The following is a 12,983-nucleotide window of genomic DNA, read 5'->3' as shown; positions in this document are numbered from 1 at the left end:
CCAATAACGGGAGCCAGCAGGGCGATGTTCATGTCATGATACGGCACAATACAAGACAAAAATCGTTCATTGGTTATCTCATTCTTGTCTTATGTTGTCTGTACCTACCATTGATGGCTTATGTAAATTTGCTCGTGGACAAAACACTTCAGAATCAGATTTTGCTCAATGTTGGGGTAATGTTGGGGTAAGGTGTGGGTGGTCTTCCATGTTGATCTTGGCCAGGGTGAGGTCAACAACACTATTTTCTCTTCCATATTTTGAGCGTGGTTTTCTCTTTCTATCAACAAATTGCAAATAAAAATTGGGAAGCGAAGCATAAAATAGAACAAATACACATACATCTCTTTTCTAATGGTGATCTCTCTCTGGACAGAAATGCTGTGCTGTATCAACAAATTTTTGTATTTGGTGTAATCTCTTGGTTACTAATACCAGCTGCTAATACAAAATAACACCAAATCCCTACCATTTGCCTGCCCTTATTCCCTCCCCTGATCTTTTTACGGGATCATCCCAGACATGCCAGATTGCTTTATTGGAAGTTGATCTATTGACACGAACTAATCCATTCTCATTTGTCACCTAGAGAGGATCACCATTTGATCCCAGCGGTTTTTCTCCACAAAATTGATGATAGAATTTATTGATTTTGGTTCCTGTTCCCTTGGCCCAGTAATAGCCGCACTTACACCACCTGAAAATGGACCACCAATCTTGGTTCGGGAACCAATGCCGCACCATCGAAAATCCACCAAGCGCTTACACCAGCGCTGCAGCTAGTTATAAAATCCGGCTACAGATGGCGCGCAAACAATAAGCAGAACGCGGAAAGCCTTGGCAGAAAGCGCCATTTCGAAAGCGCCGCCTGGAGCCGAACCATCTAACTAGCTAATTGCCGATCCATTTGCGCTTACACCACGACAAAGCCGAACTTTTAACAAGCCGGGCGAATTTGGACCATCAAGCTTGGTGGGACAAATTCGCTCGGCAATTTGTATCGGCAATGGATTGCCGAACCAATTTGTCGCGGCAATGTGGTGGTGTAAGTGCAATTGGTCCACCAATATTTCGTGGTGTAAGCGCAGCTATTGGGACTGTTCTCAGGTAATGAGGTAATTCAGTGTAATCTCATTGATATTGTAGTGACCCCGCCTAAGTTTTTAACTTTCTCCTTTGGCCAATTGACATGAATGTACAGGCCAGGGCCCAGGTAAACCAGTATATCCCAGACCAAAGTTTTTTTATCCATTTTCAATCAAATCATGATTAAACTCCCCTTTGACAGCATCTGCAGTGCAATATAAAATTCAAAAATTACAAAAACATGAAATTCTCATGCATAGAATTCCCATGCATCATTCATAGTAAACGCAACAAGTTGAAGCATTAACCCAGGCTAATTCAGTCCTGCTATTGTCTCCAGCATTTGCATTGGATGGTAACAGTGGCACTGTATGCCTCTTTTGTCCGCCCATTGATGGTACCTGTTTGGATGAAAAGGCACACTCCACACCAAACAGGTCATGGATGCACTTGGTCCAAATTTTCTTTGTATTTATATTTGAAAATGTTTGTATGGCTACAAGTTGCTAAGTCACCGGCCCTGACAAGTTCGAAAACACAATGTGCTTAGGAATTATGTGGGAATTGTCGTTACAGGTATTGGACAGAGCATAGAAAATTAGGGGGTATTATCCTGTGGGGGTTTAACTCCAGTAGGAATCTAATAGCTTTAATTGTTTATGGTTCACTACCAACTTGAATGCTGTTTGAACAAGTCTGTATGAATTCCACTGGTAATTAGATTGTTGGTAAATCACTAATTGCTTCAAGCATGTCAAGTTTAAAATAGAAGAGGGCGGGATGGCACACTTTTTGCAGACAGGCCTGGGCATCTTTTTGAAGTTGTTTTGTAGACCATGGTTCAGCGATCATGATGATGATGAGCATAACTCGCATTAAATACCTGGATTGGCCTTTGTGTTGGCCAAGTGTGGACCTATTTTAAAGTGATGAGGGTGGGGGCTTATATATAGGTATTTCATTCATGTCATTAGTTGTCCGTGGCGTACAAAGATGTGTTAAGCACCCACTTCTTTGGAAATACATGTAGAATAAAATTGAAAATAAAACTCTTCCTCCATTACCCATACATTGTACAGCATTTCTCAATCATGAAATAGCTTTAACACAGATTCTCTTTGATCTCAAAAGATTTTGACTTTGGAACATCAGCCATATTCAGGAAATTCGAATTCCCATTGATTTATATTATGACTAAGAAGTAAAACTTGTTGTTCTTATGTTTAGCTTCATGCCCCCCTGGTGTTGGCAGCTTACTGCATACACAGGTATTCTACGTAAAACACATTCAAAGTGTAGATTTACCTTCAGGCTCTTCACTTTGCTCCAAATACCACACAGATCCCATACACAAAGAAAAGTTGCCCGAGTTATTTTGGGGACATAAATCTCTGAAATCTTGAAGCCTGTTACCAATCATGTAGATGTTAGGACTACCATGTTTATACTGAAGTTGCACTGACTGACAGCAGCATGTGCCACATAAATGTAGTTGCATTCTCTTGTAATAGTAGGGGAATTTTATGCTCTGTACTGAAATCTCAAGCTCAGACATTTTTACTCCCCTCAATAGTTGAAGATCTCTATCCACTTTGGGATAGTAGTTGACACCGTACCACTCAGAGGAAGCTGTTGAAGGCCATTACAAACCAGTACCCAAAAAAGACCATGTGGTCGAATACCAGTTACAACATGGTCTTTTTTTCTCTTGTTGTTTCTAACTTTTGTTTTGGTTTAGAATGCCACCTAGATCTACAACTGGTGTGACTATGGTTTTCTATGGCGTACCCATGCTTGTCTGTCCAATCCAGATGTGGGCCAACCTCATGTGAAGTCCTTCTCTGTATAGTTTTCTTGCCACAATAACACTGCTTTCTATTGACGGCCTTTCTGAACATGTTTGATCAGTCAGGCTTTGGCAATGCACTAAGCCATGCACAGGAAAGCATATTGTTGTACACTTTCTTCACCATGTTCACTGAACACACAAAAATTCTATTATGATCATGCCAAGCATAGGCCTACATAATGTCTCAACAATATGATTACGAATTTGAGATGTGTGCATGTCTCGCATGCTCAATTCTAGGACATGGAGGGGGGGGGGGGGGCATTGGCATGCACCTCCTCTCAAGTCAAATGATCAGGTTCTCCAACAAACTAAATGTACGACAATGACAGTCACCTATCAGAAATCATAGTGCATGATAAACAGTGGGTTTTAAATTCCATCTTCTTTGGGCTTGCACCATAAACTAATGTCTAAATTGGTGCAACCTGTAGCTTACCTGACAAACCCTGGGGCGAAACATCAAAGAATGGTAATTTCATGTTTTCAAGGTCCGCAGAATTCCTTTGGTAAAGAACGCTCAAACTGTGTTGCCATCGATCAATAACTACTCAATCTCAAAGTCAAACTGAAACCTACTCCAGTTTAAAGTAACTAGGGGCGAGATGCCATTGCTTTGTGGAAATGAAGGAAGTAAACTTAACCTGCAGACATCTTGGCTGAGGATCCTCTTCAAGCGCATTCCTGGGATTCTGTTGAAGCCATTGCCGTTCTTCAGCTGATGGCATGGGTGGATTGGCTGTCAATGTTTGAAACATGGAGCACTCCATGGACTTTGGCGGCAGTGAATCTTACCCAGGCCTGTGAACTCGAGTTTCTTTGAAGATGGCACTATATTGTAGAATGAATGAAAAATCAGGGACGCGTACTGTAAACATTGTCCAACTTCCTTTATTACAAAAGAAACAACTCTAAGTGCAATTTTTGTGTGCCCTCCAGCTGACACTCTCCTTGACATGAATGACCAGGCACTGATCTATCCTTGTGTGTGTTTCTTGAGATGACAGGATACCTGCTATTAAACCATGATGAATTGGCAGTCAGTCATTCCTGCTACCTTGAAATCTGATCTGCTGGTCAGTTTACCTGAATGATCATTTTGTCATCCATTCTCTCATTCTTATTCTCATTCTCTCTCAACCTTTTCAACTTAGCTGTAAAGAGACCAAGTGTGTTGTATACACCTTTCAACCTCCCCCCCCCCCCCCCCCCGGCCCCCACACACACCAATAACACAATTACCATGATGTCGACTGCAGCAAATGATAATGACTTCATTGCATGCTGCTTGTCAAGACCAGAAAGTCATTTGTAAAGTAAATTTCTGGTAAAAGCAATATTTTGACAAGAGATTTCTAGCAGTGAACAGCAACCCAACCAGTGGGAATGTAACCCCTCTTCAATAATTCAAGGTGTTGTGGTTTCTGGTAAGAAGTGAACTTTGGTATTGATCTTGCGGTCCTACTATTGTTAGGGGTACGAGTCGATTGGTGGATACAGACTACTGCATTTGCTGTATTTGGGGAAATCTTTTTGAAGTGACATGCTACAGTGAGTTGATTTAGTGGAGAACTAGGTGAAGAAAAAGAAGTACCTCCTTATAATTTACCTATTGTGTTGCTTTTATTATGAACTTGTCCATTTTACCAAATAAGAATTGGAAATGTTAATATAAAAAGAAATAGAATAGAGGTGATGTTGTTAATTACATTAGTTTTGCAACCAATTTTCCTGGAATCAAAAGTATAGCATTTTCAGGTGCATCAGATTTCCGAATCCTTTTCCCGAGAATTGGAAGAATTTTCTCCAATATATTGGTATTTTTCTGATGGAAATCACCTTCTTCTCTTTGCAGAAATATTCAGAGTGCGGTTACGATTATTTCACATATGTCTTGCTAATATGGTGGAGGCAGTCGACCTACCAGAGCCCGCCGGTCCAGTGTGCACATTATCAGACAAAGTTTATATCCCAGTAAAGGAATTCCCAGATGTAAGTATACTTTTGTCGTTTGGGGATCAGACTTACTTTGTAACTGATTTAGTGTTCAAAAAGTTAGAGCTTTCCATTGGTCCCATGGTGGTTACTATTGGGGAATTAGCGGCTACATTTGGCCTCTCATCAAAGGTGAACTTGGGGACCAGTTCAGGCAGTGTAGGCTGGTAGGACTACATATCTTACAGGGGAGAAGACATAGAGCGGATAACCCTCCAGTGGAATTCCACCAGCCATTATCACTTCCTGACCAACCAGGATTTTATTTCAGTTCAATTTGAAGAATGAATTGATGTGATTGAACAGGAGTGGGGAATGGTGGTCAAGATGAATGAGTGGTTCCAGCAGAACTTAAGCATGACATGAAACGAAAATTTGTTCCATCTTTTCTAAGATCTTTGCTTCACTGCCAGCCTATACAGCCTCATGCATGTCATGTGTTCACTGCCACTGATGAGCTTGTACCATTGAATGATTCACTACCTCTTATCACTTGCGCTGTGATTCCAATGCTTTCTTTTGAACATGAAAAAACTCGCTGAGATCGATTGCAATTTAAGTCAAGTGATTGAAGCGTAGAAGGAATAACACAGTCAGTCATCAGGAAGCAGACAAGTTTTGAATCAATTGACCCAGTTACCCCAGATTTTGATCTAGTGCAGTATGAAACTTGATCAAATCGGGTCGTTCAGGAAGCATTACCGGTTATCAGTGAAAGCTGGATGAACTTCAGTCTTCTTCATACAAAAGAAGTGGGGAGTTCTTGTCTGACTGATGGATGTAAGCATTAGGGGTTTATTTCGTTACAATTTCTAAAAGGAATTGATTTCATTTGGGGAGTTTTTTTGCAAAATCTTGAAAAATGGTGATAAAGAAAACTGAAAAGATGCTTGAATTGAACAGCTTAAGTACTACAATGCAATAGACAATAATCAAATCAAATTATAAAATGTATCAGTATGTGTCACAGTCATTGTAAAATTGTCGGCCTACTCGAACACATTAAAAATCAAATTGCCTTGACTGCATGTGCTCCCAAGCCAACTGGAAATTCCTTAGGAAATGGTGCCATGTTTAGATGGGCGGGTTTCTTGTTTGTAAAGACAACTTCTGAATGGAAATGTATCATCCTATGTAGGCTATGGCAATACATGTTGCTATGCTCTGTTCCACTGAGATAACATTGCTTTACACTACATTTTGCTTTGTTTGCATAATTATGACTTGTGACTATGGCAAAGTTGGGGAAAGGATGTTTTCTGTGTCCGTATACCGTGTCAGCTCTATGTAAACCTGGCCCCAGTGACAAGAGCTCCAAACCTTGGCAGTGTTTGTTCAAGACAGAAGTTTCCTAAGTTCACTACACGATTGTGTACATTGCGGGTATGCTTCTGTGTACAAGATCGTGCACTTGTAAGTCAAGTTGGCAATTTCCGCTGTCTACTGTCACCAAGCCAATCTGTCACAACGCAATGTGATCTCACATCATCCCATTCAAACCAAACCGAACCTCATTCCGAAAAGTTTTTCCAATTTTCTGAAAGTGCTAAATTGGAATTGGTTCGTCACCACGAGACTCATGGTGTACCCTTGAGTGAATGAGAGGAAAATATTTTCATGTTGTCTCGATGGGGAATTGTCAGAGTTGCTTTTGGAGTAATTGTTGGTTACATGAGCTGGGAGTGATGTTGTTTCAGTCGAGAGGGTACAGTAGCTCTCTGGTAAGTGTATGATGTTCGAATTGGTTGTTATGAAGAGTACAAGTAGAGGGGCTTGTCTTCACGGCTGTAGACCATTGGAATGATAGCAAGTTCCAGTGTTATATACAAATGATACATGACATGACATGGCAGCACCCTTACAAAATGTATTATGAGGAATGTTGGAACTGTTGGAAGATGTCACAATCCACAATCTGCCTCAGTTGACAACAGACTCCAACTTTAGCAACCCTGTTTATCATTTAGATTAAGTCTTGATGATCCAAAACTACTTAATTTGTCTGAGAATCATGAATTAACTTGGCTAAACAATGAATAAATTAACCACATTCATGTAGATGCCTTAAAGAGTCTTCCCTAGTTCATCCTAAGACATTGACGAAAATGAAATTCTCCCATTACATTAGCGGTTAGCAGTTAAGTGTTCAATTCCATCAGACTTCAATCAATACCGCACAAAAAGACCAACCCAATTGAAACTGCGACAAAAAAACCCATTGAAACAGATGATGAATTTTCGATGAGGGATCGAGATACTATCTTACCAGTCAATCGCCATTGATGGCTTCTGTGATGATGATGATGGAACTAAGACAAATCAATACTGGTACAGGGAAGTCGTCAGTAAAGTGCTTTTATTTTTGTTGGAATATTTTCGATTGATGAACATTGCACTTGAGATTTTACAAAACGGTTTTACAATGGCAGCTGTTGCGCTGAATTGTGAATAATGCCACAAATATTGCCACATGTGCAGTGGCTTTTGATTTGAAGCTGTCTGACCTAACGGCATATCATATTGTTAGTCATGCAGATTTGTTGAAAATGCATATTTTCACAGTTTTAATATGGATAAAGGGCTTTTGTGTGATTTCTGAGGAAACAAGTTGTATAAAAAACAATTTTTTTCAACGTCAGCTAGAAACTTCCAAAACACTCGAGGAAGACACTAAAATGTCTTCTAAGGACAACCTGACATGCCATGCTTTTCCTCTCAAGTAAAAATTGACGAAAGATCACGCGAGTCTGTTGCTGATGTCCATCAATTGTGAGTGCAGTATTGGTCATGTCTCCCCGCAACATAATTCAATCACCACCTTGATAAGGGCTGTAGGTATGATCCTTACAAGGTTTGGCGCTGATATCAGCCTTCCATTACTTACCCTTTATCAAGCTGTTATTATACGTCTAGACAATCCGATAGTCCTGAGACTTCAATGTCCCTTGTTGCAATCACTCCTACAGATGATTCTCTTTTGAGCCGCTGGACAACAACAAGATGCATCCGATAATTAGTCTATCATAGCTGGCCTGAATAATCAGTGCATGGTGTATTGACACCCTTGAAGTTATTTATTGATGTTCGAACTAACTTGGTGCATAGACGGAATCGTCTTGATCTACATATAAATTTCTCCTTCGCTGACTCGAAATCATTCCTAATTTCCCCCACGACCAGGTCATATTCTATTATTCCGATGTGTGGCCCTGGAGACCCCTGCTCAGTTCGTATCCATGAACAGACTATCGGTTTGCTATCATTTTCATGTGCTGTTTATTCACCTTCCCAGCCTCCGCCTGACCACCTGCTCATAGACTGTACTTTCCCTTATCACAATTTGCTTCCTGTGACTCTCGTCCAAGGTGCTGTTAATTTCCCCTTTGGCCATGTCATACACAATTTAAGGACCTGCCCGTCCATGGACAATATATAAATGTTGACAGTGTGACAAGTATATATACATTTATTGATATCATGATATTCAATAAAGTCACCAAAAGATGACCAAGCATTGTCTCAAAAAGAAGTTTATAATGTGATCATCTCATCTTTGACACTCGGCCATTTAGGTTTCCTTCCGGAATAGTTCACTGTGTGTTATCGCCATGTCTTATAACAATATTTACATACACTTCCAAGCACTTGCTATCGAGTAGTTTGAGTAGTTTGACGTTTGAGTCATAAATCTCTATGTCATTCTCCTCCCCCTCATCGGCAAACCTTCTTCAGTTTGGTGTCATATTGGAGAGTATACGAGGATCTGCTCCCGGTATCATAGAAATGGGTTCTGAAAATACATGTGCCTTTGAGATTTCAAATCTAACATTATTTTTTGTCATCACATTCTGTAAACCTACGACCTATCTAGACTGTTGATCACATTGGTTCACCATGCAACTGAACATGTCTTCTGTTGGAAAGGCAAAAAATATTTCCAGAACTCCCACATGGATGCTGGTGATCTGGGGGCCAGGCTATCTTTCTCAAACGTGGAAACATGAAAATATGACATATGACAGAGACATTTATTTGCTCAAAATAATTGAAGTTGGAAAATTTGAAGAACTCATTGTTGTTTGATGTAAGGACGATTTCGGGAAGCTGAAGTACTGTGTAAAGTGTACCGCAACGCATATTGCTAACGCCTGACAGCTTTATTTGAGTAAAATGCAAGTAATTATTGCACGTAATGAGTTATCAGGACTTTGTTTGCGCTGTTCTTGAGTCGAGATGAGAAATATGAAAATTAATATTCAAGTGCCTATACAAGCTGTCATGATATCTTGTCGTGTGGCAGCTCCTTGGAATGTTGATGTTCCTGAATTTGCATCCCTACTTCATGACTGAATCTGTTGGGCTTTGATTTTGATGGTGATGCATGCCTCTTGTGGCTAGTCAGTCGCAACCATTCTGGTAAAATTGACATGTTTTCGTAAAAGCATGAATTAGTCACTGAATTTGTGGTACTGCTAGTGGGGAAATAACACCAAACACCAACAACATTGTCAACAAGAAAAGAAAGGTCTGATTTGGATTGCAAAAATGGGAGTAAAACATTTTCAATCAAAACAGCAAACTTAAAATTTACGTTTCACAAAATGAAAATGAATGACTACACAAGCAAAAACATGGTACCCATTACTCCGCATTATAGGCCATTGCATGCACAAATTGCCTTCCCTTGGTAGATCCAAAGCTGTTAGTTGCACTCCTGTGGGATTATGACTTGATGCCTGCCTTACACCACCCTATCCTCCAGCCGGCCATTACCTCACCTCCATAGCCAAGATTAAGCGCCATAAACCTGCCAATGATGTTTTGATTCATAGCTATTACCTCAATGCTATCTTACTGAGAAAACATTGTCTGCTGTTGATTTTTCTCTGATCTTCACACTCTGTGATTTCACACACTAGTGTTGGTAATTACTAAAAGAGTTTTAAAAATGATGTCATATTGGATGTAAAACGAGTTTATTCAACTGATCATAAAATTCAAAGGAACTGTGGAAATTGATTTGGTAATGGTTGAAGCTGATGCATTTTTGTTTTCAAATCATTGCTTTTCTGTTTTGCTGTCGGAATAATGCAGCCTTGACAAACACTTTGATGAAATTGGCAAGTCAAACTCGGCTTCACTGCCCCATCAGTCGTGCTGTCGAGAAAAATTGGCATTTGATTGATCATTTAAATCAAGGATCGGAAATAGCATGCAGACAATCCAATTTATTTTCCTTTACAGTTCGCTGACGACTTCACACCGTAATTGAATGAAAAATGTTCAAGGTGCATTCTATCATTTCTTTGGCAAATTCTCATATGTTTTCCTTCTTTCTCTTTGCAGTTCAATTTTGTAGGAAGATTGTTGGGACCCAGAGGAACTACCGCCAAATTTTTAGAACATGTTTTAAATGCAAAAATTATGGTCAGAGGACGAGGCTCAATGAGGGACAAGCGATTGGTAAGTATTCAGGGATTGAGTTGTCAGAAGTCGACTTTTGAGTTACCATCCTTGGATAGACAGTACATCCTATAACCTCGTTTGAAATACAGCAGACCGCCTCCTGAAAGCTTTGCCAGAGTTTACATACCTTCTGCATTTATCTTTGAAACTAAGTGCACAGGAGAAGTTTTTCTCCATGGTCTGATAATGCCAAAGATATAGCTGGTCAATCTCTGAAAAACCTATCAGAAGAAGCTACTGGCTCCTGATAAAGAATGTACTGGAACATCAGAAGATTCTGTGATGTTGTCCATAGCTTTATATGGAGAGAGATGGACTGGCCTTCTTTGCCAATATCAGGCTGGTCAGATTTCTTCGTAAATCTTAGCTGTTGATGGCTGCGTAAACAAGCTAGCTGACTATTTATGCTAGTTCAGCTATCGCTAATGCTATTGCTAGGCTGTTGCCTGAGTTGTTGGGTGTTTAACACAATTTGCGATGTTCTTCACATTCACAGCAAGCCTCAAGGTATTCTGTTCCATATGGAACTTTTTATTGTGAATTTACCTTTGCTGAGCTGAACACACGGGGTGTGCAAACATATTTTCTCTCTTACACTGAATTTAAAAAATATCAGATACTAAGTATCCAACAGTACAAGAAGATGCACTCAGTGTTCCATAGGTTTTGTTTTAACCAGAGGTGCCATGGAAGAAAAGCTGATGTGCCCACATCTTATTTTGCAAAGTTGAACTTAGAGCTCAGTTGTCCAATATCTGATGGTATAGCCCAACAAACTAAGAAGTGTCTTTGTCTGCTCTTATCTTACATCATCCTAAACAGTTTTATCAGTGTTGTGCATTCGCTCAGTTCACTCTCATTTTGATTGCCAAAGTTCAAGGGTAGAAAATGCATGATGATGGCATGATTTTTTTTACAAACTTTTCACTGTGGAAAGATTGCAAGAAGATTGCAATCCAATCACAAAGTTAATTGGAAAGAAACTCAATCCAATCTTCATTGCTTCCCCCAAGGTGCCAAGTTTGGCTTCAGATTTATTTCAGCATGAAATCTATCGTCAATTCACACCTTCATTTCACGATGAAACCACAATTTCATTGCTCATGTACGCCAGCTTGCATTGAATGTAACCTTACAGACTCAACTCCCTCAAGGAATGCAACATGGAAATTGATCTCTTAACCCAAGTTGCTTCTTTTGACAGACGGTAAAAGTCTGCTTTTGACGTGAGTCGGTTTGGGGTGACGCTATATTATACATATCATGCAGTCCCGTTGTGCAATAAGTCTCCTCATTGAGCATTCTATCGACTTTCATCTTGTGATGACTCGGCATTTTTCCTGCGGGAAATACAGACATCAATGCGCGATCTTCTGCGCTGGAGTATTGGGACGGCGGGATAATTAGCGATAGGCATTGAAGAAGACGGCCAGGCCAGATTTCACTACGATCTGACGAGGATTGCGCTAGCAAGATAGCGCTGACTTGAGTGGATTAGCTGTGTCATGCTCTTGCTAGATATATGATCCGGTCAACACCTCTTCATACAGGCTGTATTCGGTGTCAGTTTTGTATCTTGATCATGAGCAGTGCTTGAGCATGTCAATAAGGTGTCTTGAACAATGGTCTGTAAAATTTCTGATTGATACCCAATCAACAAGTTGATGAAAATAACTTTTCTTCGGCTTTCAATAACAAAGGCTGACTGAAAACTGAAAAAAAACACCAATGGTTAATGATAGTCTTTTGAATCTTGTGCTGCTGATGATACAGGTTGTCTCTTGATGCTGAAAAGATTACCCCACAACCTAGAATCACCCCAATTTAGTTGTTTGTACCTGAACATATTGGTTCTGGAACAGTAAAAGTAAGGAGGAAAAAGAGATTGTTTTGCAAGGTTTATTGCTCCCATCATCATCAAGCGCACTTATTTCTAAGGTTTGTTGACCTCTGGACATTATTGGACTCTCAACTCCGGACTCTCGTCCTACAAATAAGGCAAAAAGAAGGAAATTGACATGATTTTCTCCACCTTCATCCTGTCAGTAAATAGGCAAAATGAGGCAATTGTCATGATTTTCAACTCCCTGGAAATTTACGTGGTTTTTGGTCTGTCAGTCGCACACCTCTCTGTGACAGTTCTTAATAATGAACATGTCTGAACCAGATTGCTTGCTTGGCAGGGATTAGCTGGAGCTGTCAACTGAAGTAAATTTACACCTAGCGATTAGTAATCTTCCCTAGCATGTCAAGGTAGCTAAGTTGTAAAAAGATATCTCATTATGTGCAGTTTGAAGCAATTTTGCTAAGAGATGTTATTATCGACAGTCACTTTTTCAATCTTTTCAGATTCTACATAAAAATCTGATATTTGTGACATTTCTTGAATTGAAATGTCCATCTTTCTCGATTGTAACATTTTTTCTAAAAAAACCAAACCAGAATCCTTATTCTCAGAAATACTCACCACTTGTGGAAATATGGAAGTGATGTATTGCTTCCCTCTTCAATATTGTACGAAAAGAAAACATCATCACAGTAATTGCTATAAATAAGTAGATTTCTCCAAAGTATATTGCCGTATTGT

General features: G+C 39.8%; 1 protein-coding gene across 13 annotated transcripts in view; it reads left to right on the top strand.

The window, feature by feature from the left end:
* LOC135487591 (protein quaking-A-like) overlaps positions 1–12,983 on the top strand; it is a 76,998-nt gene that overhangs the window by 1,227 nt on the left and 62,788 nt on the right. For all 13 annotated transcript variants that reach the window (XM_064771518.1, XM_064771513.1, XM_064771509.1 and 10 more), the window contains exons 2-3: positions 4,791–4,927; positions 10,277–10,393. In XM_064771518.1, coding sequence (XP_064627588.1) covers positions 4,791–4,927; positions 10,277–10,393 — 254 coding nt within the window. The remainder of the gene's footprint in view (positions 1–4,790; positions 4,928–10,276; positions 10,394–12,983) is intronic.

The sequence above is a fragment of the Lineus longissimus genome, chromosome 5, assembly GCF_910592395.1.
Source record: "Lineus longissimus chromosome 5, tnLinLong1.2, whole genome shotgun sequence".
Lineage (NCBI taxonomy): Eukaryota > Metazoa > Nemertea > Pilidiophora > Heteronemertea > Lineidae > Lineus > Lineus longissimus.
This window is presented reverse-complemented; position numbering and strand designations above follow the sequence as displayed.